This window comes from Oncorhynchus nerka, linkage group LG12 (assembly GCF_034236695.1).
Source record: "Oncorhynchus nerka isolate Pitt River linkage group LG12, Oner_Uvic_2.0, whole genome shotgun sequence".
Lineage (NCBI taxonomy): Eukaryota > Metazoa > Chordata > Actinopteri > Salmoniformes > Salmonidae > Oncorhynchus > Oncorhynchus nerka.
In genome coordinates this window covers 50938372-50965356 of record NC_088407.1, presented here as the reverse complement: position 1 = coordinate 50965356, position 26985 = coordinate 50938372, and the positions used below count along the sequence as shown (strand labels likewise).

At 43.9% G+C, this 26985-nt stretch overlaps 1 protein-coding gene across 9 annotated transcripts; it reads right to left on the bottom strand.

The window, feature by feature from the left end:
- LOC115138328 (grainyhead-like protein 1 homolog) lies at positions 1-26985 on the bottom strand. 9 transcript variants are annotated; one of them, XM_029675074.2, is made up of 15 exons: positions 26810-26985; positions 24110-24296; positions 23617-23696; positions 23085-23454; positions 22492-22574; positions 22035-22191; positions 21670-21781; positions 19995-20089; positions 13884-14130; positions 12151-12278; positions 6008-6036; positions 5721-5809; positions 3322-3407; positions 1938-2002; positions 1-1759 (listed from the first exon to the last, which is right to left on the bottom strand). In XM_029675074.2, the coding sequence occupies exons 1-15, from the start codon at positions 26827-26829 to the stop codon at positions 1645-1647; spliced, it is 1863 nt and encodes a 620-aa protein (XP_029530934.1). In that variant the 5' UTR covers positions 26830-26985; the 3' UTR covers positions 1-1644. The 9 variants fall into 9 exon arrangements, with proteins under 9 accessions (XP_029530934.1, XP_029530936.1, XP_029530937.1 ...); XM_029675076.2 differs by having other exon boundaries at positions 5721-5812; positions 13920-14130; XM_029675077.2 differs by having other exon boundaries at positions 13920-14130.

The following is a 26985-nucleotide window of genomic DNA, read 5'->3' as shown; positions in this document are numbered from 1 at the left end:
TACAGCTACCGGAGCTGGTTTTATTGGACACTATATAATATACACCAGAGAATACTCCCAAAATCGGAGAAAAGACATGTCATTTAAAAAACGAAGACTTACAAATATTTCAACCTACCCTTGACATGTACTGTAAATACTATGTTAGAATCATTTCATACAAAAACAAACGTTATCATTCCTAATATTGTAACATTCCGGTTTGTTACGTACGGTAAAAAAAAGAACCCATTTCCCATTCTCTTAATAAATATATACACATGAAGTACTCTGGTACAAAATGAGCGTCTGCAGTACACGAGGACACATTTTTTCCCAAACATTTTCAAATGTAATGTTATCGCATTATTACAGTGTCTGATGTGTGGATACAGAGACAGCGGCAGAATCTGTCAATCTGAATGCGTTTGACCATAACCATCTGACTTTCTATGCAGTAATAGACATTCTCAAATCGATTTTGTTGCGAGTCTGCAACCTATTCAGGCCATAGCTGAGTGAGTGAATGATTGATACTTTTTCATCTACTTAATTAAAAAACATGTAATACTTATGAAGAGGACACATGCTAAAGCGGTATAAGGGAAAATCCATGTGAAAACCACATGCAGTACATGCTCTTACTCGACACATACAGTAGCAACAAACACAGATCATTTCATATTAACTGCCAGACTGAGTGTACGTACATACATACTAAATACTGCCCGGATGTTTAGTATCAATACAGTGAGCCAACCATCCCCTCTATTTACAATACAATTAGTGTTTGCAGTCCGTGCTTTGTGTGGCTAAATATCCTCTTTCAATCAATTAAGCGCCATCTTCAGTGCTATATGGAGTCCCAAGGGGGCAGAGACAACGCAGTCTGAGGCATAAGGATAGCTAGCCTGGTCCCAGTTGTGTTTGTACTGTCTTGCTATGTTTGGCAAGACAATCACCATAGTAATTGGCAAGACAGCACAAACAGATCTGGGACCAGGCTAAAGGATAGCATGCATCTCCAACCACTCTACTCTGATGCTAATGCTAATGTAAAAAGGAGTGCATTTATTAGCCTGTTTCTCTTACGTATTCCATGTTCAACACAAAGATACGGAGAGAAAGTTGTCTGCATAGTGTGGGGTATTACAGCCACGTAACAAGTACATACTGTACTGTAACAAAAATTCTCAAATGGCCTTCACATACATATATATATATATATTACAAAACAAAGAGCGCTTCGTGTTAAACTAGATTCTTATATACAAAAAAAAAAAAAATGTAGCAAAAGTCATATCAAGCCATCGACACAATGTCATCAGATAAGAGCAGTGGCTTTGTAACATTACAGATAACAAAAGAACACCATCTCTCAGACAGGTGGACAGTTGAGCCCTGTCCCAGATCTGTTTCTGCTGTCTGGACAACGGAAATGATCATTGGCATGACTGATAACAACAGATCTGGGACTATGCTAGTGGACTTAAGATATTGCTAATAGTGTCAGAGACATCCTGCTCCCGTTCGGTGACTGGGTTAAGGCCATGTGTAAACCACAAGTCTTTACATTTACAACTTTACAAGCTGCCCTATGTCCACACTCTATGTGGACTGGGCGGTGACAGTGTCAATCACTCCCCACCCCTCCCTTTAGGCCAATCAGATTTCAGTCAGGGTGAGTTTGTACACACCCCCTAGCACCTCCACAGTGATCTGGAAGGTGTCTTCGTTGGAGTAGTGCTTGATAATGTTGTCATCCATGTTGACTAGAATCCTAACAGAGGGACATATATGGATGTCAGTATCACAGAAAGAGAGAGTCTAGTCAGTCCATTTCCAAGGTTATTATGTAATACATAAAAAGCCTGATTCTCCACAAATATTACCTTGACTTGTTGTAAAAGGATCTTAAAATCATGATAAATAGACAACCATGGCCGTGAACCACTTACCCTTTCTTGCATTTCTTGTAGACTTTCCCCACTTTCTGGAGCGGCACATTGTATTTCTCTGATATCTAGAAGAAGCGGAGCAACAAAGACTTGTTATCCAGTCGTCTCTCGTTTGCAGGCAGAGACAATGTACAGTATGTGAGGGTGGTCGAGATGTTTGAAATAGGTTCAAATACTATGTCTGGTGCTTGCGTTGTATTGAAGTGACAACGTTGCATACTGGTTTCTTTATTTTTTATTATTTATAACGCAACTCAATGACTCCTTTATAACGCAACTCAATGACTCCTTTATAACGCAACTCAATGACTCCTTTATAACGCAACTCAATGACTCCTTTATAACGCAACTCAATGACTCCTTTATAACGCAACTCAATGACTCCTTTATAACGCAACTCAATGACTCCTTTATAACGCAAGTCAATGACTCCTTTATAACGCAACTCAATGACTTGGGGAGGGGGGGCATTTACAATGACATAAATGTTTTGTTTTCCATCTTCAATGAAAATATACTCTTTAAACAAATGAAATCAGGTTGAAATGACAGAAACACTTAAACAGAAACAGAATTCAACCAGGAAAGAGAAGAGACATGGGAAGAGACATATGTACGGTATCTTTGCCCCCCAGCCCAGGCCCTGTCACAACTAATTTGGCCTGTTGTGGACCCATGTCGAGTTCCCCACAGCCCGGTGGCCCCTGCTGAGCGATGTCCCCTATACCCTTCGTCTTAGTGCACTATACCAGACAGACCCCCTAATCAGAACCAAAGACTTAATGATTATACAGACAGAGACCCTACACGTTTCCGACCCTCCATTTCATCTAGGTTGAGTTGTGTCTCCTCTCTCGCGCTCTCTGAGATGCTTTGGGTTGAATTAGGATCGTCAAGCTGAGAGAGATCGTGGCCATGGGTAATTGCAGGGTAAATGGGAGAGGAGTTTGCGTGGCAGATTGAGCTGTGACACAAACAGAGCCACCCACACTAGTGTCACTGGAGTGATGCGATGTGACCAGCCTCCCATAACAGACACCATATGGCTGGCTGTCTCCCTGTGTATCCCTCCCTGGCTGTCCCTATGAAACCCCACTAGGGACAGACTAACCCTGTATCTAAGCCACTATCATGGTGGTTCTGTGGGTGTGATGTTTGAGTAAAAGTGATCGGTTTCATAAAATTTAGTGGATTGTGGTTCGGAACCCGCAGTGGTTTGAGGCATGTTTTTGCACTAGGGTTGTGGGTTTGATTCCTGCAAGGGCCACATACAACGATGATTAACTGCACGGCACTTAGGGCAAAATGGTCTGCTAAATGACAATATTACTGTGTTATTACTATAATATTATGACTGCTCTAGTTGCATTGCGTAGAAACTTACAGCTTCCACCAGTCCTTTCAGCGTGGGGTTCTTCAGCATGACAGCGTCAAACACCTCATCGGTATCCTTACGCACGTACAGCAGAACTACATAGGCGAGAGGAGGAGTACAGTGAGACATATTGATCACACACACAACACATACACACAGAAACACTCAAATGGGGATAGATTTCACAAAACAAAAGTCATAGCAGGACACATCCCCAAATCACACTGCACATGAACTTGTTGGCAGAGTCAGATATGTTTTGCTGAAGCTAAGCGGCTTGACTGGTGGTGAGGCCCTTTATGTGAGTTTGGACTGAGAGAGTCTCACTAGGTCCCTGTCTCAAGTGACTCATACCTCACACAGTGTTCTATCACATCTGAGACATGCGCACAAACACACATACGTACACACACACACACACACACACACACACACATACGTGCAACGGACGTCACGCTGCTTCTTAGCGAGTTCCGCTTCCTCCTGTTACACACACACAGCAGTCTGACCCACAAACCACAATGACTAACCAACAACCACCTGGCCCTGTCGCCCAAGCCCAGGACATTCCAGTCTGGGAAGTGGCCAAGCTCAAGGCTCTGGTCCCTCTGGTACCGGGAAGACGAAGTCATTCGCTAGACCAGAGATTTTGTCGTCTATCCAGCCCCTTCCCAGAGCTCTGGGTTATCATTGGCAGGATGCCTAGTCAAACTCAGCCCCAGTCGGTCCGGTCATCCTGAGCCAGGCAGCACACTGCTCAGGGAGGGCTGGAGTGTAACTTCCCACACGTGGAGGACACTTCGGCACTCATCATGCTGCCCACTATCCACCCACATTCACTCCAACATGACACTCAGAATAGATGTGCTCTAAATAGATCTATTGGCTTTAAAAGTGAATTTGGGAATTTGGCAGCCCTGTTACAAGTGAATATAAAGGGGATTTTGACCAAGGGTGTGTGTGTCTACCAGCTCTCACAGTCTCACGTCAGAATTAGACGTTCAGCCATGTTTCTCAAACGTCAAATTTCGAAGTGTTTAAGATCAAGCTTAGGCATCAACTCAGAATTCTTAAGGCCAGGGTTAAGTTTAGGCATTTAACAGCAACTTCTTAAGGTTAGGCATTAACTCTGAATGGTTAAGGTTTAGGATAAGCTTAAAACAAAAATCTCAAAAACAACTTTTGGAATCCGAGGCAGATGCTTACACCCATCCACCATCCCCGTCCACAACACCTTTAGCAAAACCGAAACCTACTTCAAGGTAACAGTGCTTAGAGTTGCCCCTAATTGCAGGTTTCCACGTCATCTCCCGACGTCCTCAGACATGGATAGACGTCAAAAACGGACTTGTATCACGGGTGGCCTGGCCCGTGTGTGTTCGGACTTCGACTTTCTGCAATGGTGACAAGGACATCATTCGCTATAGTAAGCTTCCCTTACTACACAAAAATGTACTTTTCAATAAAAGCTTCTCAATGCAAACAGTGTGCAAAGAGGCGTGTGCGTGCATGCAAGCGTGTCCATATGCTGAAGAGTGTGTGAATTGTGAGTGAGAATGAACAGTGATATTGGGTTGTGTCACCGGGGGAGGGGGGAATACAGCATGTGTGTGTTTCAGGGACTGGGTGAAAAGGCGTCAGCATGCTTCAGTTCGGCTGGTGCCTAGCCGTACTCGGCTAGCCGTACGAGTGTGCTCCTGAACTCGTTTAAAAGACCTCCGCTTGAAAAATTTGAAATAAAGCGTCAATAGTACCGTTTGTCCACTTTGAGATGCCATAGTTAGTATACACTTCCTCAAAATAGTCTGAATTAATCAAAGATGACAGATTTGAGTTATGCATTTTTACAGAGGAGATCTTAGTCACACAATTTTACATCTACCTAAGATGTTTGGTGCAGTATTTCCCAATGAAAAAATGTGCATGAAAACGAGTCGTGTCTCGTTGAATGACAACAAAGACTTTATTGAAGAATCTCTACTGTTGACCAATCACCGACAAAGAGGCATAGACGTCGGCTCCGAACAGCCGAAAAAAGTCCAAAAAGAACAAAAATGTCACAAAATGTTGTCATAATATATGCATGAACTCTACCGAACTGTTTCGGCTAGGAAGCATGTGAATGCCTTAATGAGTCATGTGTCTCTGTCTATGGGAAGTGATTTTTAGGGAGGGTAGGTGGCCTTCAGGGAGCAAGCCATAACATTCACAACACACACACACAATAACACAATCCTCCCTCAGCATACCTCCCCCTCTCTCTGGTTTCATACCAGGTAGGCTGGTAAGCGAGTGTGAAACACCTTATCAGTAGTGCATACACAGTGTATTGGTGGACACACACACACACACACACACACACACACGACTCAAATAGAAGACAAACACCCCACATACAGACATCATACCTTTCTTGGGCTCGTCTATTCTGGCCAGTTTATTGGGAGGGGAACCAAACTCATCCTCGTTGGCGTAGGGTAATTTCTTCATGCCCGAGCTGCTACGGACACACACACACACATGACAAGTTGGCTTAGAGGGTTCACACACACACACCCCTGTTAAGCCTGTGAGGCCCTCTCCCAGAGAAGTAGCAGGAAGGTCCTAAGCCATACCGTCTTGATTTTCTCCAGCCGTTTTCCTTAGATCAAATTACAGACAAACGAGTGTCAAATGAGTGTTTCCAGGAACTCACCTTTCCTCCCCATCTTCTTGTGAGAAGGGCTGCATGGAGAGAAAGAAGTACGGGTCAAGGGTGAAAACACACATTCCTACATATCAAAAGACGGGATTTTATTTGATATGGACCGCATTGGGAAATAAGTGGAAGACTATAGGTTGATTGTGGGTAGTGAAAACAATCCTTGGGGAACTCTTCAATCAAATGTCATGACCGTTTTGCATATACTATACTTACAGTATTTTGAGTCACACTTTTAGGATTTTCTTGTGCAGTTCCTTCATGGAGGCCATTATTGCAGCACAAGAGGAGTGATCTCTCTGAACCTGACATAAACCCGGCAACTTGTGCCATAGTCAATATTAGCTCTGGTCCAGGTTGTTATTGTACCCTCCTCTACTGTGGTGTGGAGCAGCGCGCACTAATGACTTGGACCAGAGCTTGGACCAGAGCTAAATCATTCTCAGAGGAAACCCAGTCACCCTGCTAATCAGTAACAGCTAAAAGTGCTAGAGGTTTACTGGGTTTCTAATTTGGATCCAACTGCCAATTGTGCACCAAAATAAAATGTTCTCCCTCCAGGCTGGATTAGAAAAGTAAACAGGAAAGCTTTATTTTCAGCTCAGTCCACTCTGCAGCTCAGTAGCGCCATGTGGCCCAGAAACCAGCGAACTCATTGAGCTGGGTCATGTTCATTAGGCAACAGACAGACTGAAACAGGGAGGAACACTACCAATGAAAAACAGATTTAGTTCTGTTGCAATAATGTTTTCAAACATTTAAACCTAATGAACAAGACCCCGGTGCCACTGTAGCCAACAGGGGGCAGTCAAAGGTAACATTCCACAGAGCCATACGGGTTCAGCAAAACAACCGCCTATCCTGATCCTCAATGTTGGCCCCAGACCCACTTTACAGACAACATTCTCAGAGCTTTGCAATGACTTGGGCCCTGTTATATACTAAAGCATCCTTCCTCACCAATTTCCTTGAGATATCAGTGATCTATTGAGGATGAATAAGTGAAAGCAAAAATGTGGCTTTCACCAATTTGGTCTGATTTCGGATGACCTCACAGCAGGAAGGAAGGAAGAATCCATTGACCGTGTTCAAACAGGGCCCTGGAATGTTGTCTCAACACACCTAAAAACATGTTAGATGGACTTCGTTTCTCTAAAAATATGGAGGCAATATGCTTCACTCTAGGATTCCTGCATCCAACCGGAGGGCCGTGTGATGTCACGCTGCAGGGAGCACTGCCAGAGGTGTGCTCTTGGGTAATGATGAGACCTGACATACCACACGCATACAGACAGAGCTACGTTACCCTCTGTCTCCTCTCACCTTGGGGTCAAACTAAGTCACAGGTGCAGTCTACTGTAGACATACAAATACCATTGATGTGCCGGGGGATCTGCTGTGCATTATGGGGGATAAGGGTTGCATTATTTATTCAAAGAGCACCGGGCATAAAATAAATAATTATGTTGAAAGTATATATTTTTTTAAATGTATACTAATTTTTTTATTTGAAAAGCTATACATGCTTAAGAGTGAAACCAAACATGTGTTGATTCACTGAAGCACCGTGTAAGATCTTTAGCACATAAACACACACATCAGCCAATCCCAAGGCTAACTCACCCCTATCAGAACACACTGGAAAGTCCCAGTCTGTATAACCCCTGATCCCATTATATTACAGGACTGCAAAGTCCTGGCCAATTGGCAAGTCTATCCTGTGAGTTTTGGTTGCCTTGAGGTCACCTTGCCCTGAGTTGTGGAACTGTTTACCCACCAGGAACTACGTGATGTGACCCACATCTTACCTTAAATCTACCAAAACAAACCATGGCAGCATCTGAAACGGCACCCTATAGCCTATATAGTGAACTTCTTTTGACCAAATGTAGTGTACTCTATAGGGAATATATGCACTTCTTTCTACTAAGGCCCATAGGGCTCTGGTCAAAAGTAGTGCACCTCATAGGGAATAGGGATCTCATACTGTGTTAACATGGCAGGAGTGGCCTGGCAAAGTGACAATGACATTGGCCAGGCACCAGATTCAAGTACTCCCTTCTCTCTAATAGGCTCTTAAGCATGAACAGCTACTTGTCCATGGTGATCTCATCTACAGCCCTGAGAGAGAAACAAGTCTCACTAACTACCAGGTGTTGGAACTGGTTCAGGGAACAGAACCAAAAATCTGACAATAACAAACATTTGAGGAACAGAATCAGAACCGCAAATGAAAATAATCTATGCTGTTCCGGAACAGAACCGTTATTTTAAAAGCATGGGAACCGGTTAATAACATTATTTTAGGTTCTGGGAATTTTTTTCCAGTCCCACAAAACGCAACAAATCACCTATGCAAAGCCCTCACTCTGTCACTCTGAAATGTATTTCAGTGTCTGCCTGCTTGCCAGCTGACACTGCTTGTGTGTGTGTGTGTGTGTGCCTCTAGTAGCCTACTGACTTTACAAGCTTAATTTATACATTTAGGGAGAGATTTTTTATTAGAGAAAAATGGATAAACCTTTTCAATACTAACTAAAGATACTAATAGTTAAAGTTTCACATTGGATTTATTAACTTCAAAAAGGTAAGACATGTTTTTATTTTAATTCTAGTGCCGCTCTGCACACACAAGCTTGTTAACTAGCTGGCTGGTCCAATGTTAAGTCAACTCTCTGAAGTTCAAAGACATTCAAAGTCCCTTCATATTAGCGGTTCCCCCGTAGGTATAATTATTTGGTCCTAATTCAGATAATGCATGACATAACAAGATGCCCAGCGCGTCAAGCCAAGCCTCCTCCTCCATCCTCTCTCACCCTCTCCCCACCTGCAAAATTCCAGTTGCATCTTGCGATCTACATTAGTCTGTCCAATGCATGTAAATAGCTTACCCACTCCATAACAAGCTGCTCTATCCTCTACACTAATTGGTGAAGTAATTTATTATCGAGCTAAATGTAAAAATGATTTGATTTCAGGGGTTTAATTAGGAACAGAAAGAAACATAAACTGCTACTATTTTGGGGTTTATGAACCGGTTCAGAACTTTATTTTGCTGGTCGGAACAGAGGAATGTAACCAAAAAAATAATGGTTCTGTTCAGGCGAAACGATTGGGATTTTTTGGGGTTTTAAACCCTGCTAAGTACCACTCTCTGAGCAGCGAGTTCTAGTGCAATGATCCAGTGTGGTGTCTGGAATATGTCTTCTGAATGCCACCCTGACCCAATCAGCTAGGGAGGAGTGACCGATAGGAGGAGCACTGGGTATACAGGGTCACAAAACAGTACAGACATTAACACATTCCCCTACAGGGTCACAAAACAGTACAGACATTAACACATTCCCCTACAGGGTCACAAAACAGTACAGACATTAACACATTCCCCTACAGGGTCACAAAACAGTACAGACATTAACACATTCCCCTACAGGGTCACAAAAGTTCATACATTTTCCCGAAATGTTCAAGTTGTCTGGAATTTCAACCAGTATTTCTGGGAAACCTGGGAATTTTGTGAAAGTTTCTGGAATAATGCAACCCTGATCCCCCATAATGCACAGCAGATCCCCGGGACATCAATGGTATTCAGGGCTTGGACTTTTAACAATGAATAGGCAGAACCTCTACACTTTAAAGTAAGAAAGCCTTAGGGGGATATCCAGCCACTAAAGAACACCTGGTATTTAGTGAAGGAATGTCAGAATGAGGGGCTCTTAGAAGTCTGAAGGAAACATTGAGGTGGTTTGGACTCTTTGGTAGTCAGGGGCTGATGGGAGAAGCATTTAAATGCCATTTGATAAGATTTTTAGTATCATTGAATCTGCACCAATTACAGTATGTGCTCTAATCTTACCACAAAACATAGCATTTGCATAATTTATTTAACCTTAATTTGACTAGACAAGTTGGTTAAGAACAAATTCTTATTTACAATGACGGCCTTCACCGGCCAAACCCGGATGACGCTGGGCCAATTGTACGCCGCCCTATGGGACTCCTAATCACGGCCGGTTGTGATACAGCCTGGATTCGAACCAGGGAGACTGTAGTGACACCTCTAGCATTGAGATGCAGTGCCTTAGACAGCTGTACCGCTCAGGAGCCCACCATTTTACCGGTACTCTATAGTAAATTCTACCTTGCAATTGCATGGCAATTAAGTAGGTACAATTGAAGTCGGAAGTTAATATACACCTTAGCCAAATACATTTAAACTCAGTTTCACAATTCCTGACATTTAATCAGAGTAAAAATTCCCTGACTTAGGTCAGTTAGGATCACCACTTTATTTTAAGAATGTGAAATGTCAGAATAATAGTAGAGAATTATTTCAGCTTAATTTCTTTCATCACAGAAGTTTACATACACTCAATTAGTATTTGGTAGCATTGCCTTTAAATTGTTTAACTTGGGTCAAACATTTTGGGAAGCCTTTCACAAGCTTCCCATAATAAGTTGGGTGAATTTTGGCCCATTCCTCCTGACATAGCTGGTGTAACTGGGTCAGGTTTGTAGGCCTCCTTGCTTGCACACACTTTTTCAGTTCTGCCCACAGATTTTCTATAGGATTGAGGTCAGGGCTTTGTGATGGCACCTGCCACAACTTTGGAAGTATACTTGGGGTCATTGTCCATTTGGGCGACCAAGCTTTAACTTCCTGACTGATGTCTTGAGATGTTGCTGCAATATATCCACATAATTTTCCTCCCTGATGATGCCATCTATTTTGTGAAGTGTACCAGTTCCTCCTGCAGCAAAGCACCCCCACAAGATGATGCTGCCACCCCTGTGCTTCACGGTTGGGATGGTGTTCTTCAGCTTGCAAGCCTCCCCCTTTCTCCTCCAAACATAACAATGGTCATTATGGCCAAACAGTTATATTTTTGTTTCATCAGACCAGAGGACATTTCTCCAAAAGTACGATGTCCCCATGTGCAGTTGCAAACCTTAGTCTGGCTTTTTTATGGTGGTTTTGGAGCAGTGGCTTCTTTCTTGCTGATTGGCCTTTCAGGTTATGTTGATATAGGACTCGTTTTACTGTGGATATTGATACCTTTGTACCCGTTTCCTCCAGCATCTTCACAAGGTCCTTTGCTGTTGTTCTGTGATTGATTTGCACCATTCGCACCAAAGTACGTTCATCTCTAGGAAACAGAACGCGTCTCCTTCCTGAGCGGTATGACGGCTGCGTGGTCCCATGGTGTTTATACTAGCGTACTATTGTTTGTACAGATGAACATGGCATTTGGAAATTGCTCCCAAGGAGGAACCAGACTTGGAGGTCTCCAATTTATTTTCTGAGGTCTTGGTTGATGTCTTTTGATTTTCCCATGATGTCAAGCAAAGAGGCACTGAGTTTGAAGGTAGGCCTTGAAATACATCCACAGGTACACCTCCAATTGACTCAAATGATGTCAATTAGCCTATCAGAAGCTTCTAAAGACATAATTTTCTGGAATTTTCCAAGTTGTTTAAAAGGCACAGTCAATTTAGTGCATGTAAACTTCTGACCCACTGGAATTGTGATACAGTGAATTATAAGTGAAATAATCTGTCTGTAAACAATTGTTGGAAAAATTACTTGTGTCATGCACAAAGTAGATGTCCTAACCGACTTGCCAAAACTATAGTTTGTTGGCAAGAAATTTGTGGAGTGGTTGATAAACACATTTTAAATGACTCCAACCTCATGTATGCATGTATGTGTATGTAAAACTTCCAACTTCAACTGTATAACTACGATGTACTCTAATTGCATGGCTGGTGTGGTCCACTTGTGCAGCCTACATATAGCCCAATGTTAAATGCACAAAGCAATTTTCTGGAATCCGCAAAATAAAAACAAGGGTTGGCGTTAATCACTTTGTCCCAATTATTTAGTTAACAGCCTTATCACCACACCTACAGTATATCAGGAAAACAAAACGGTTTTAATAGCAGTTTGAATGTCACAGGTACCATTTCATAATATGATTTGTGTGGTATGCATACTTTGCATAACCCTGCATTCGGTGACCTGGCCCAGGATGCTGCCTTTTGACACATATCTAGGGTCAGCTTACCCTGCCCAAAACCTTAACCAACAGAAGGTCAAATGCAAGACGGACCATAGATCAGTGTATAGGGGTACTCACATGGCGTTGGACATTGGAGAAGTGGACATCAGGGATGAAGAGAACCGGCTGAGTCTCAAAGTCAGTCATCATCTTGAAGGATGTGACATCATTACGCTTCTGAAGGATAGGGACTTTGACGTCACCATCTGTTGGGTCAAAAATGACAAATGAGACTTGTTGCAAGAATAGATCATAAACTCAGCATAAAAAGAAACATCCTCTCACTGTCAACTGCATTTATTTTCAGCAAACTTTTGTAAATATTTTTATGAACATAACAAGGTTCAACAACTGAGACAATATCTGAACAAGTTCCACAGACATGTGACTAACATAAATGGAATGTGTCCCTGAACAAAGGGGTGTGTCAAAAATCAAAAGTAACAGTCAGTATCAGCTGCATTAAGTGCTGTGAGATGTTACCCCACTCTTCCACCAAGGCACCTGCAAGTTCACAGACATTTCTGGGGGGGGGGGCTATCCCTCACCCTCCGATCAAACAGGTCCCAGACGTGCTCAGTAGGATTGAGATCCGGGGTCTTCGCTGGCCATGGCAGAACACTGACATTCCTGTCTTGCAGGAAATCACACACAGAACGAGTATTATGGCTGGTGGCATTGTCATGCTGGAGGGTCATGTCAGGATGAGCCTGCAGAAAGGGTACCACATGAGGGAGGAGGATGTCTTCCCTGTAATGCACAGTGTTGAGATTGGTTGCAATGACAACAAGCTCAGTCCATTGATGCTGTGACACACCGCCCCAGACCATGATGGACTCTCCACCTACAAATCTATCCCGCTCCAGAGTATAGGCCTCGGTGTAACACTCATTCCTTCGACAATAAACATGAATCAGACCATCACCCCTGGTGAGACCAAACCACAACTCGTCAGTGAAGAGCACTTTTTGACAGTCCTGTCTGGTCCAGCGACAGTGGGTTTGTGCCCATAGCGACGTTGTTGCTGGTGATGTCTGGTGAGGACCTGCCTTACAACAGGCCTACAAGCCCTCAGTCCAGCCTCTCTCAGCCTATTGCGGACAGTCTGAGCACTGATGGAGGGATTGTGCATTCCTGGTGTAACTCGGCAATTGTTGTTGCCATCCTGTACCGGTCCCGCAGGTGTTATGTTTGGATGTACCGATCCTGTGCAGGTGTTGTTACAAGTGGTCTGCCACTGCGAGGACGATCAGCTGTCCGTCCTGTCTTCCTGTAACCCTGTCTTAGGCGTCTCACAGTACAGACATTGCAATTTATTGCCCTGGCCCCATCTGCAGTCCTCATGCCTCCTTGCAGCATGCCCATGGCACGTTCACACAGATGAGCAGGGACCCTGAGCATTTTTCTTTTGGTGTTTTTCAGAGTCAGTAGAAAGGCCTCTTTAGTGTCCTAAGTTTTTATAACTGTGACCTTAATTGCCTACCGTCTGTAAGCTGTTAAGACACTAACGACCGTTCCACAGGTGCATGTTCATTAATTGTTTATGGTTCATTGAACAAACGTGGGAAACAGTGTTTAAACCCTTTACAATGAAGATCTGCAAAGTTATTTGGATTTTTACGAATGAGCTTTGAAAGACAGGGTCCTGAAAAAGGGACATTTGTTGTTGTTGCTGAGTTTATAACACTGAACACAAATAAATGTAACTTGTAAACGGTTGGTCCCATGTAAACTTTCCCATATGCACAAAAAGCTGATGCGTGTGTGTGTGTGTGTGTGCCTACGTGAGTCTATGCTCAGTGGGCACTCACATGCTCCCATACTGGCGCCGAGGTCAGTGCACTTGCCCTTCCTACGAGACTGCTTCCTCTCCTCGTCTCGGATCTTCCTCTCAGCTCCCTTGTCACAGAACACCTTGATCTGGCAGAAGGCTCGGTGGATTGGCTTGTTGCTGCGGTTGTTGTAGCTATAGGTGTCTATCTGCAGGTTCAGGGGAAGGCCCTTCACCCCCTTCTGGGAGGAGAAGTCTGTGCTGAGGCAGTTGACCGAGATGAAGATCTGAGGAAGAAGATTTAGGATGTTGTTTTTAAGTGGTCATTTTAGTTGTTGGGTAATTCAGGTAATTCGGGGGGGGGGGGGGGGGGTTGTAACATTGCCTCACTATGTTAAACACCATAGTGATTGTGCACAATGCATGGTACAGTATCTTACACTTTTATACCCTGTTCATTCGGTATAAAACCTGACTGATGTTCCATGCACAGTAAATGAGGTCATATTTATTCAAGAGCATATTCCCACTGGTTCCACTCCCATTGAATTCTAAGGAGCACAGGATCTCTTTGTCCGGTTCCTTGTTTATGTAGGCGCCGTCTTCACTGAACCAGTGTGTGTCTCCCTCGTCTGGCAGACCGTGGTAATTACACGTCGACTCAGTTCTACTGACAACCACTAATACAAGGCTTTGCTGAAAGCAATTTCAATACGTGGCTTTCTTTAGAATGTACCGTTTCAATATGCTTACTTAATATTCTAACCATGACACAGACATTTTAACTTAAAGGTTGCACAGATATCATGTAGTCACAACTGTTCATTTCTATAATGACATGGTAACTATATATGAACTACATTTTGTAGTTTTTGCTATTACTCAATCTCCAGTAAAGATGATGTCATCGTACAATGAGCTATTCTCATGATCCTAGGAGTATGTCCTATCAAGAAACTCAAATAGTGTGAACATTTGGGAAAGGCTGCTCCTACTTCTGTTTCACTTCCGTCTTCAGAGTAAACGGTGTGCGAGCCTACGTTTCAAATCACCAGAGGGCAAAGCGAGAGAAGGTAAAGCGTCTCAAACACACGCACGTACACAAACGCAGTGACTAAGTGTCCCATCAGTCTTACACATCATCCTTAGTGCGAAACCTTACACCTGGCTCATCAGTGGTTCTTACAAAACAGGCAGTGTGGTGCGTACACAAAGGTGATTGTACACAGTACAAACAGGTGATTACACAGTACACACACACAAGGATGAACATCCTCTATCCTATGGACACAGGCCTCGGGTCACAAGATGAGAAGACCCACATCCTGGTTATGCGTGTGTGTGTGTGTGTGTGTGTCTGTGTGTCTCCCTCAGGGGATCGAGGGGATAGATGAATTGTCGTGTCTGCCCGTCTATTTGTTAACCTAATTCTGTTAGCATCCCAGTCTAACGGTCAACAGTAGCAGTGTCATAGCACCACACGAACACAAAGCGCCAGCTAAAACCTCCGGGAGGTTGACAGTTGACGCCATCCCTCACAACCAAACAAACTGGTCAGGGACAGTGAAATACTGCTCTTGCCTCGAACCCGGTCGGACAGGATTCCATCGCTAGCTGTCAAATCCAGTTCTGCCCCCCTGCCGTGTTTCCTCATTCCAACTCCCATTGTTAGGCTCGGCTTAGCCCCGAAGGCCTCCCTTGTACGCGCATCACTTCAGCTCAACAATGGGGATGACAGGTAAAACGAGTCAAGAATGTGGCCTCAACGGCAGACAAACACCTCCCTCTGCAGCTATAGACTACCTCCGACCTGTGTCTATAGTCTCTATGCAACCGAAGCACCCAGCACAGAGGAAAAACTCCCTTAGGAACAATAAACGTATTTATTCTTCGATCAAAACTCGAGGGACCACTTCCATAATGGGCATTTAGAAGAAAATAAAAAAAGGACAAAGCATGTGACGATATCTTTTTGACAAATTGGTCCGAATCACCTGACACCTTTGATGGCCAAGACACATCCTTACCTTTAGATCAAGGAAATGCAGTCTATTTTTGGAAGAGTCTTCTGCCGCTGTCACAAAGAATGTTTATGGTTTATTAAGGAAGTAGTGATCAGGTTTACACCTAATCCTTCAAAAACACTTATCATTGTCTAGGACAAAGATCTGTCCTCACATTCCCCATAATCCCTAGCCGCGTCCTCAGAGCATGCGCAGAACAGCTGGCTGGAGTGTTTACGAACATATTCAATCTCCCCCTGTCCCAGTCTGCTCTCCCTACTTGCTTCAAGATGTCCACCATTGTTCCTGTACCCAAGAAAGCGAAGGTAACTGAACTAAATGACTATCGCCCCATAGCACTCACTTCCGTCATCATGAAGTGCTTTGAGAGGCTAGTTAAGGATCATATCACCTCCACCTTACCCGACACCTTAGACCCACTGCAATTTGTCACAATGCCCCAATAGATCCACAGATGATGCCATTTTCCATCGCACTGCACACTGCCCTATCCCATCTGGACAAGAGGAATACCTATGTAAGAATGCTGTTCATTCACTACAGCTCAGCCTTCAACCCCATAGTACTCACCAAGCTCATCATTAAACTTGACGCCCTGGGTTTGAACCCCACCCTGTGCAACTGGGTGTTGGACTTCCCGACGGGCCGCCCCCCAGGTGGTGAAGGTAGGCAACAACACCTCCACTACAGGGGCCCCACAAGGGTGTGTGCGCAGCTCCCTCCTGTACTCCCCGTTCACCCATGACACACCAACTCGATCATCAAGTTTGCAGACTACACAAGTGGTAGGCCTGATTACCTACAACGACAATATAGCCCTGGTGGAGTGGTGCCAGATAAATAACCTCTCCCTCAACGTCAACAAAATGAAGGAGATGATCGTAGACTTCAGGAGACAGCAAAGGGAGCACGCCCCTGTCCACATTGACAGGGCCGCCGTGGAGAAGATGGAACGCTTCAAGTTCCTCAGCGTACACATCCCTGACAATCTGAAATGGACCACCCACACAGTGTGGTGAAGGCGCAACAGTGCCTCGTCAACCACAGGAGGCGGTTGAAAAACATTAGGCTTGGCCCCTAAGACCCTCACAAACCTTGACAGATACACCATTGAGAGCATCCTGTTGGGCTGTGTCACCGCTTGGTACAGCAACAGCACCATCCGCAAGGCTCTCCAGAGGGTGGTACGGTCTGCCCAGCACTTCACCAGGGGCACACTGCCTGCCCTCCAGGACATCTATAGCACCCGTTGGTACAGGAAGGCCAAGAAGATCATTAAGGTCCTCAACCACCCGAGCCACAGCCTGTTCACCCCGCTATCATCCAGAAGGTGAGGTCAGTACAGGTGCATCAAAGCTGGGGCAAAGAGATACAATCTGTTTTTCAATCTCAAGGACATCAGACTGTTAAGCCATCACTAGCCAGCCTCCACTTTGCTACCACCCAGTTACTCAACCCTGCCCCTTAGAGGCTGCTACCCTATGTACATAGATAAGGAACACTGGTCACTTAAATAATGTTTACTTACTGTTTTACCCATTTTATATGTATATACTGCATTCTAGTCAAGGTCATCCTATATAACTACTATTCTATCCTATGTATACTTCAGATATACTACATATTCTATCCATATACTGTCCACAATGTCCATATATATACACACACACACACACACACACATCCATATATATACACACACACACACACACACACACCGTTCAAAAGTTTGAGTCACTGAGAAATGTCCTTGTTTTCCATGAAAACATACATGAAATAATTTGCAAAATGATTAAGAAATATAGTCAAGAATTTGACAAGGTTATAAATAATGATTTTTAATTGAAAAAATAATTGTGTCCTTCAAACTTTGCTTTCGTCAAAGAATCCTCCATTTGCAGCAATTACAGCCTTGCAGACCTTTGGCTTCTAGTTGTCAATTTGTCGAGGTAATCTGAAGAGATTTGGCCCCATGCTTCCTGAAGCACCACCCACAAGTTGGATTGGCTTGATGGGCACTTCTTACGATACGATGAAGCTGCTCCCACAACAGCTCAATAGCGTTGAGATCCGGTGACTGTGCTGGCCACTCCATTATAGACAGAATACCAGCTGACTGCTTCTTCCCTAAATAGTTCTTGCATAATTTGGAGCTGTGCTTTGGGTCATTGTCCTGTTGTAGGAGGAAATTGGCTCCAATTAAGGGCCGTCCACAGGGTATGGCATGGTGTTGCAAAATGGAGTGATAGCACGCCATCAAAATTCCTTTTGCACTGTACAAATCTCCCACTTTACCAGCACCAAAGCACCCCCAGACCATCACATTGTCTCCACCATGCTTGACAGATGGTGTCAAGCACTCCTCCAGCATCTTTACATTTTTTCTGCATCTCACAACTGTTCTTCTTTGTGATCCGAACACCTCAAACTTAAGATTAGTCTGTCCATAACACTTTTTTCAAATCTTCCTGACCAGTGTCTGTTCTTTTGCCCATCTTAATCTTTTATTTTTATTGGCCAGTCTGAGATATGGCTTTTTCTTTGCAACTCTGCCTAGAAGGCCAGCATCCCGGAGTGCTGAAAATTACATCATGTCTTTAGAAGCTTCTGATAAGCTAATTGACATCATTTGAGTCAATTGGAGGTGTACCTGTGGATGTATTTCAAGGCCTACCTTCAAACTCAGTACATCTTTGCTTGACATCATGGGAAAATCAAAAGAAAATCAGCCAAGACCTCAGAAAAAAAATTGTAGACCTCAAGTCTGGTTCATCCTTGGAAGGAATTTCCAAACGCCTGAAGGTGCCATGTTCATCTGTACAAACAATAGTACGCAAGTAGAAACACCATGGGACCACGCAGCCGTCATACCGCTCAGGAAGGAGATGCATTCTGTCTCCTAGAGATGAACGTACTTTGGTGCGAAAAGTGCAAATCAATCCCAGAACTTCAGCAAAGGACCTTGTGAAGATGCTGGAGGAAACAGGTACACAGTATCTATATCCACAGTAAAACGAGTCCTATATCAACATAACCTAAAAGGCCGCTCAGCAAGGAAGAAGCCACTGCTCCAAAACCGCCCTAAAAAGCCAGACTACGGTTTGCAACTGCACATGGGGACAAGGATCGTACTTTTTGGAGACATGTCAACTGGTCTGATGAAACAAAAATAGAACTGTTTGGCCATAATGACCATCATTATGTTTGGAGGAAAAAGGGGGAGGCTTGCAAGCCAAAGAACACCATCCCAACCGTGAAGCACGGGGGTGGCAGCATCATGTTGTGGGGGTGCTTTGCTGCAGGAGGGACTGGTGCACTTCATAAAATAAATGGCATCATGAGGGAGGAAAATGATGTGGATATATTGAAGCAACATCTCAAGACATCAGTCAGGAAGTTCAAGCTTGGTCACAAATGGGTCTTACAAATGGACGATGACCCCAAGCATACTTCCAAAGTTGTGGCAAAATGGCTTAAGGTCAACAAAGTCAAGGTATTGGAGTGGCCATCACAAAGCCCTGACCTCAATCCCATAGAAAATGTGTGTGCGAGCAAGGAGGCCTACAAACCTGACTCAGTTACACCAGCTATGTCAGGAGGAATGGGCCAAAATTCACCCAACTTATTGTGGGAAGATTGTGGAAGGCTTCCCAAAATGCTTGACCCAAGGTAAACAATTTAAAGGCAATGCTACCAAATACTAATTGAGTGTATGTGAACTTCTGACCCACTGGCAATGTGATGAAAGAAATCAAAGCTGAAATAAATAATTCTCTCTACTATTATTCTGAAATTTAAACATTCTTAGAATACAGTGGTGATCCTAACTGACCTAAAATAGGGAAATCTTACTAGGATTAAATCTAGGATTAATCCGGACTCTTGCCATTGATCGTCCTAATATTTCTATATTTCTCAATTCCATTCTTTTACTTTTAGATGAGTGTATTGTTAGATATTACTGCACTGTTGGAGCTAGAAACACAAGCATTTCGCTACACCAGCAATAGCATCTGCCAAATATGTGTATGCGACCAATAAAATTTGATTTGATGTGTTCTAAGGAAAATCAAGTTGCCCTACAACTTTCTCTCCAACTCCCTCTTTCCTCACATTTCCTGTCTCACCTTAGCCTCCTCGTTGATGTCCCAGGTGAAGGAGATGGCGTTGTAGGAGATCTCCTCAATGTTGCTGATGGTGTTGAAGCTCTCCTTGTAGTCAGCTGGGAAGCACAGGACACATAATGGACTGTACTGTTAGCATTGACATTAGACTTTTAAATGAAAAAGGGCTGTGGTGGTGGCTAAGTTATGAAACTAAGTTGGCTAAGTGGATGTATGGAGAGGCGGAAGGAGACTTCTGATCTTTTATTGGAGGAAGGGATGGCAATATTTGAAGGATATGGTTGATTTGGTTGATTTCATTGTCTTAGGAGAGTTGCAGAAGAGTGAAGTGCAGGTCAGTAGCTTGTTTTAGACACAACTACTGAAAATGTGCTCCCGCCCTGGTGAAGACCCATCCCACAACTGTTTGATAAACAAACAAACAAGCTTTTTGTCCTCAAAAGGTGTGGATTTTTTTTTAAAAGCTCCAACTGTGGCATTGGCCTTCTTGTCTCGCATTATCGTTAAGTCTTTCAGAAATGTTTTCCAAATAACACAATAAATTGGGAAATCTAGGTGCTTGGTTCTCCAACTTTACGTTCTGACCAATCCCAACCAACTTCCTAACTAGGATTCACCAATACACTTTCACACCTTGGCCTATAGCCCTATACTACAAACCACACTATTTTAAGTAGGGTTCCTCTACGCTTCTGACTGACTGACTACTTTAATCCAAAGCAAGCAGAGTACCAGCAGTTACCTTTCGCCCATAGTCCTTCCATCAAAGTCAGACTGCAAGTGAAACAATGCACTTTCCTCTGTCAAGCAGAACAAACCTTTCTTTTCGCAGTGTGTGTATGTATGCAGAGTAAGATTGATCAGTCTACCTCCAGAGAACTAAGTTGCTGTATTGTCCTGACAGGGAGCCACCATGGGTCCCAGTTTACACAGGTATCCTTAACAAACAGGGCAACTGGCCCTGTCCCATTTCCACCCACACCCTCATCCAATCAGGTGTACTGTTCTAAAGCGGTTTGTTCAGATTCAACCAATGAGAACATGGCCTGTATTCATAAAGAGTCTCAGAATATTATTCATGAATAAGATGAAGATTGTAGGAAGGATCTGATCCTAGATCATAACTCCTACTCTGAGACACTTTTTGAATACAGGCCCAGTTTATCCTCATTGGGTGGATCTGTCTGTCTGGCTCCTTGGCTAGCTGGCTGCCTCTCCTGGAGCTGAGACTGAGACAGCATGTGACAGGAGGGAGGAAATGGAGGGTGATGGTTGCACAACAAGTCAGGGAACAACAGTGAATCACACCAGTGGTATTGCAGGACGGTATGGTAAGAGTGTTAGGTAGATATGATCAAATGCATTCATTACCTTTCAGGCAGTACTTCTGGAGACTTTATGTGACATAAGAAACTACGGACTGATTTAATAAGCATTTGTCATGTGAATTTTGCACCTGTTATTTCCCCGGTGATAATAAAAACAGTTTCATGAACAACCTTTAAGGGTAAAGCAATTCATGTTTTAGCCAGTTTTTTTTGCTTTTCTTTGAAAACTTGTCGTAACTTGTGCTTCGCACCGTAAATCTGGCCTTGAATGTATTCGTTAGGCCTTTAAACTCCCCTTCAAGAGTTCTTGTGGAGATTTGTGTGATGTAGACTACAGTATGGGCTCTCACCAATATCAAGACACCTCTGCTTGGCTGTGTGCTGTCTGGAGTGCCAGTACTTCCAGTGCTTCAGCTGGTCGTCTCTGCACTTCTCTTCCCCGAACACCACCATCACCACACTCTAAAATGGAGCACACAATCCCAGAGCCATCAAACATGTTAGCTCAACAGACACATTCAATTTAACGAGATCAGACCTATTAGTAGCTAAAAGCTACTATTAGCATAATAGCGAACAACGAGCCTAAGATTTCTCTGTTTGTTCCGTCTAACTTTTCACCAGAGGTATCTTTTAAAACGAGAGACCTACTCATATCATGTATTGGTACTTGAACGATGAGGCTAGACGAGCTAGCTTGGTGGTGTGGTCTTACCCTGACTTTGCTGATGGGGTGGTGGAGCAGCTTGCTGTTGTCCATCTCCTTGAGGCTGATGGGGTAGAACTGGCCCTTGTTCAGGTACGTCATGGTGCCGTCACCGGTCTTCTGGCGCAGCGACTTGGAAGCCTCCACGGTGTACTCAAAATTATTCCTAATAGAAAAATAAGTATTGGTTACAATAGTACATTTGTATTTTCCTTTAGGGAAAAGAGTAGCCTGAAATCAGGCTAGGGAAAGGGAAGGCCTACACATTTAGGCCACACTCATCAAGCCCTTCCCATTGACCAAATCCTCATAGTGTCACAGAGGCCCTTGTTAACATTGGGTTTGGCATTGTGCCTTTTACACTGAGGGAATCTGGTGACTCCCAGGTAACTGTAGTGAATGAGGCTATTCTCGGGAGTCTTCTATCAGGGCCTAAATGGCGACGGCGGGCGGCCAGCGGGCTTACCCCGGCACGGTGTCAAAAGCGCTGTATTCCTCCGGCGCGATGGAGGCCAGGCGTAACTGGAGATCCCCTGGGAAGGAGAACACCTGCGGAACACAAAGAGGAGAGAGGGAGAGGGGCTGGATTTAGACAAGCATCCACGACGAGGCTGTAGCTAGTGCTTTCAGGGGTTAAAGGGAGTCTAGGGAGCTCTCTCTCTCTCTCTCCCTCTCGCTTGCCCTCTTCCTTCCAATCCCTCCCTCCCCTGTGTGAAGGGGTTTGTGTTGGGTTATCCCTTTCCAAGGTAATCCCCCTCCAGGTTAAATAGAGAAAGAGCGATAGGAGAGAAGAGAAGAGAGAAAGGGCTTGGGCTATTGTAGGAGGGAAATAGTACAGCACTTTATTGTGTGGGCGAGACAATGGCATAATAACACGCTGGTCTGCTATTTTGGCATGTTCAAATAAAACAGGGAGGGCTGAGACCCACCGTTGTAGGCTCCAGAGGCTCAGGTGAAAAGGGTCATGTCTGACGGGGGAGAGAGATATGGTGGGGGAGGGGTGGGGTTTAGATTAGAGAAGAGGCTATTGGATTCTTGCTGTTGTGTATGTGTACACACCTCTTGGGAACTGTCCTTATAGTTCTCTGGGAAGGTGGAGTCGGGGGTGCGGGTCTGGGTGCTGGGGCTGAACTGGCTGTGGGTGAGCTGCCGGGCGAACTCCACCGTGTGGCTGTCGGACTCAGAGCAGTGGTTGGGGACTGTGACAGAGAAGCCATTGGAGGAGCCCTCCATCTTGATGTTGGGGTAGTTGGGGACGGCGGCGATGGAGACGGTGACAGTGGTGTCCGGGGAGGGGAAAGGGACTCCCCTCTTGTTGTCCTGGCCATGCAGCTGGTTGGGCAGGAGAATGTTAAAGGGGCCCTTCAAAACCTGGATCCTGCTCTCCGCTGACACCATTGAAGCCTCTTGCAGGGGGGCCATCAAATGCCTGAGCAAGAACAATTAAAAAACAGGGCAGGTAAAATGTCAGTGGTTTAATTTAATATGAAATAAGGACCATAGACAGTGTGGTGACAAGGTCACACACACACACACACACAGACACACACACACGGCAAATTCAGGTTTGTAAAAGGGATGTTATACCTACATGTACCTTTTGTTGGGATCTACATCAGAGCCCAGGGACTCTGTCTTGGTCTGAGATATTGTTCTCTTCTCCCGGGGAACCTGCATGGGAAGGAAAACACAGCCGCTGTGTGAGTCTGACCACATCCAAAAGCACCACCTCTGTCTACATGGAAAACTAAATGACAATCAGTCTGTGCTGTGGCTGCTTCACAAATGAAGTCTGTAAGACACAGGTCTTAAGTAAAGCTACTTCAGTCGTTTAGTTTATAGACCGTACTAGTGGATATGGGTTTAAAAAAACATGAATGAACACATTGGTTCAAATTGTGTGATTGTCATTTTGATGCTCGCCAAGTAGGGTGCTGATTTGTGGCTGTGCTGCTTTTAACAATCAATTGATAATAATCAATTACAGTGCAGCCATAACCTTACAGGAGTGTCATGACACCTGTGTGGGAACACAGTGCCTGTACCGGTAACAACCAGCATTGGTTCGGTCACTTCGATGTTACCTTGTAGTAGTCGTAGAGCAGGCCCAGGGCTGCGGCGCTGTCTTCGTCACCGTTGATGCTCATCATGGCCTTGGTGGCGGCCGTCAGGGGGTTCTCCAGGAACGACTTCCACGCCTCGTCCTCGTTGGTGAATGGCCGGCGCTGACCGTAGCTGGGCTCATTCTGCAGAACCAGGACTGCCCTCTTACTGGCGGGGGGAGTGAGTGAGGAGTGCCGTCACAATGTAATGGGAGAAACTCATGTGCTACATACTGTACATGTCAAAACCAGGAGCTGCATGATAATCATAATAAAAAGCTACACGTTAAAGATGGACTGAGTTATAAACATGTAGTTAACAGATCCCTGTTTTTCTACCTGGTCTTTTCATAATCAGACATACGCCAGACTAAACAGCACATAAATCACCAGACAGTCAGAGCAACAATCAATGCCTTGTTCACAACCGACTAACAGGTTGGAGAGATCAACAGTGTCACACTTTATCTTCCAGACCTGTTGTACAAGCAAGACGATTGCGCAACAAATCTCAGCAACTTGTGAGATTATGGCGTCTCTCGGAGGAGAGAACCTCTACTGGCTCTTCCAGTGTGACAGCTCATGGTGATCAACAGTTTCCTATTGGTTACCCATCTGTTATCTACACAGAAGGATCTAGTGCAACATTCCAGGGTTTGCCAGACTGGGTTGTCGTTTAATTTCTAGAGAACCTGTTTGAGAACATTTATCGCTGTCGTCATCATCATCACGCCAAGCTTAACTGAATACTCTCCCATAGAAAGCAAATTACACATCCTTTAAAATCAGACAGTCAGGGTCTAAGAGGGACTAGACACCTTCTTCTGGCATTTAGTGAAGGGGATAGTTTGATGGGGGGGTGTATAAGAAATCAATACAAATCTTATTCTTCTAGGACTTGATAAGGCACCTTTTAGGGATACACCATTGTATTATCAGAAGCAATGCAGGCTTTCTGTCAATTGCGGGTGAAGGCCAAACTTGGAATAGTGCAGTATGTGTTATATGGCATGGTCACACAATTATTCAGTAGTTTTCTTTTTAGCCACATTATTTTACAGTCATAAACAGAACCCTAGATCTTTCAAGTGGGATGTGGGAACAACATTGAAAGTGCAAACAAAGACGACTTCTCAGACCTAAAGGCTACACTAGGCATATTTCTTTCTTTCAATAAATATATATCTACAAACAAAAGGTCTCCTATGATCCTAGAAAATAAAGGGTCGTGTGAGATAAGACACCTATAGCTTTTCTATCTTCAACTCACATGAACGCTTCTCCAGAGTGGCACACACTGAATTTACGGATTGATTTCCCTTTGCGTCTAAGCTATAGTTGCTACAGCAAATGCTTTTATTCTGTCTGGTTAATGTCAATGTGTTATTAATAATCCAATATCTAATTGTTTCATTCACGAACTGTTTCCCGGGTAAAATTGAGGCGTTAGTGATTTTGCAACCCGATAGATTCGCTATTAACTGGCAATATAATTGATAGGATACGCAATAACGTTACATTGTTAAAACAAAGGAGCATGAGCGATTTTATACTTTGATAAAAAATGATTGAATTGGACACTGGATAAATAGCGTAGTCTACATTGCTTTTCCAGAAAGGTTGAAGAGGAACCCCAATTGCCTCTCACACCGTATTTGGATGTCCCAGGAAATAAACTGGCCTAAATTACACATTTTAAAATGTGGAATTACATTAAAAATATATTTATAGCCCCCCTTTCAACAATGGCCTGTTTGTGAATATCAAAATCCCTTCTTTTTACAAAAAATATACATTCACCATCTCAATCAACTAAATAATTCTGTCAGAATAAATTATTCGTCCAGTGACTGTATGTCTGTCTGCAATACAGCGGAGAGAAAGCTTGCTTACAATGTTCCTTTGACTATGGTGGCCAACGCCTAACAGGTGTACGATTTCATTGGAGTCAGTCTCATTGTCATTGCCCTCAGACAAAATACATCCACATTTGACCACTTTTGAGCAAATATTAAAAATATAATAAAAATTATACAAATAATTATTCATATTGTTTTTGATTAAAATGCTATTTCTGATTAGAAATGCCATTACAAGCATGGATTAGGAATCACAGTGCATTTCAAACCTAAAATAAATTGGAAAATATATGCATAATGCCTCAACTTCAATAAAGTAGCCTAAAACAATAGGTAAAACATATGCCTCGCTAAGGTAAAGCCAAAACAAACACCTCCAGGGGTATTAAGGCGAATTTCTTCAAATTAAAGTCTAACCACATTATCAAATAATGAACCGCACATCAAGAACACACACGGAACGGCAGAAGGTTGCTCGGAACAGGCGCCTGATCTAGCACGACAGGTGGAGAGATACAGTACACCTGTGCCGTACAGGCTGGAACACGACAAGTGAAACTGCTTGTAAAGCTCTCAATGGCGCTCTCACGGATCCCAAGCACGATAAATACAGATATTGAATCATACTCGTTTTGGCAGACAGGCAAAAAGTACACTTTCCCACAGTCCAGGGAACTCTTATTAGAATCGACCTGCACCAGATAAACCCCCTTCAAAAACAGTCAAATATCGACGGGTCATTATTGCACCAGAGTAGAAAATGCAGTAGGAGTTCAACACGTTGGTTCCGCTGGACTTCCAGTCGTGATTGAAAAACACTTACTTGTCATGCTCCTGTGACATCTCGGTTGGTGGAACTGGACTTTCTAGTTAGTACTGTAAATCCGATCAGTCTTCTTTCGCCAGAAAAACTAAATTACGACTTGAGATGAGGGCCACAGTAAAAGTGTCCTGAACGGGTTTTGTCGGCTTTTCTCGCTTTTGGGGTATAGTGTGAGA

Excerpts from the sequence above, each read along its gene's own strand:
- LOC115138328 (XM_029675073.2), bottom strand. The coding sequence starts at position 26,829 with ATGTCACAGGAGCATGACAA. Across the intron at positions 23,455-23,616 it reads GATCCCAACAAAAGGTACAT|GCATTTGATGGCCCCCCTGC; the intron begins GTAGGTATAACA and ends GTTCTTGCTCAG. Across the intron at positions 14,131-19,994 it reads ACATCAACGAGGAGGCTAAG|ATCTTCATCTCGGTCAACTG; the intron begins GTGAGACAGGAA and ends CTTCTTCCTCAG.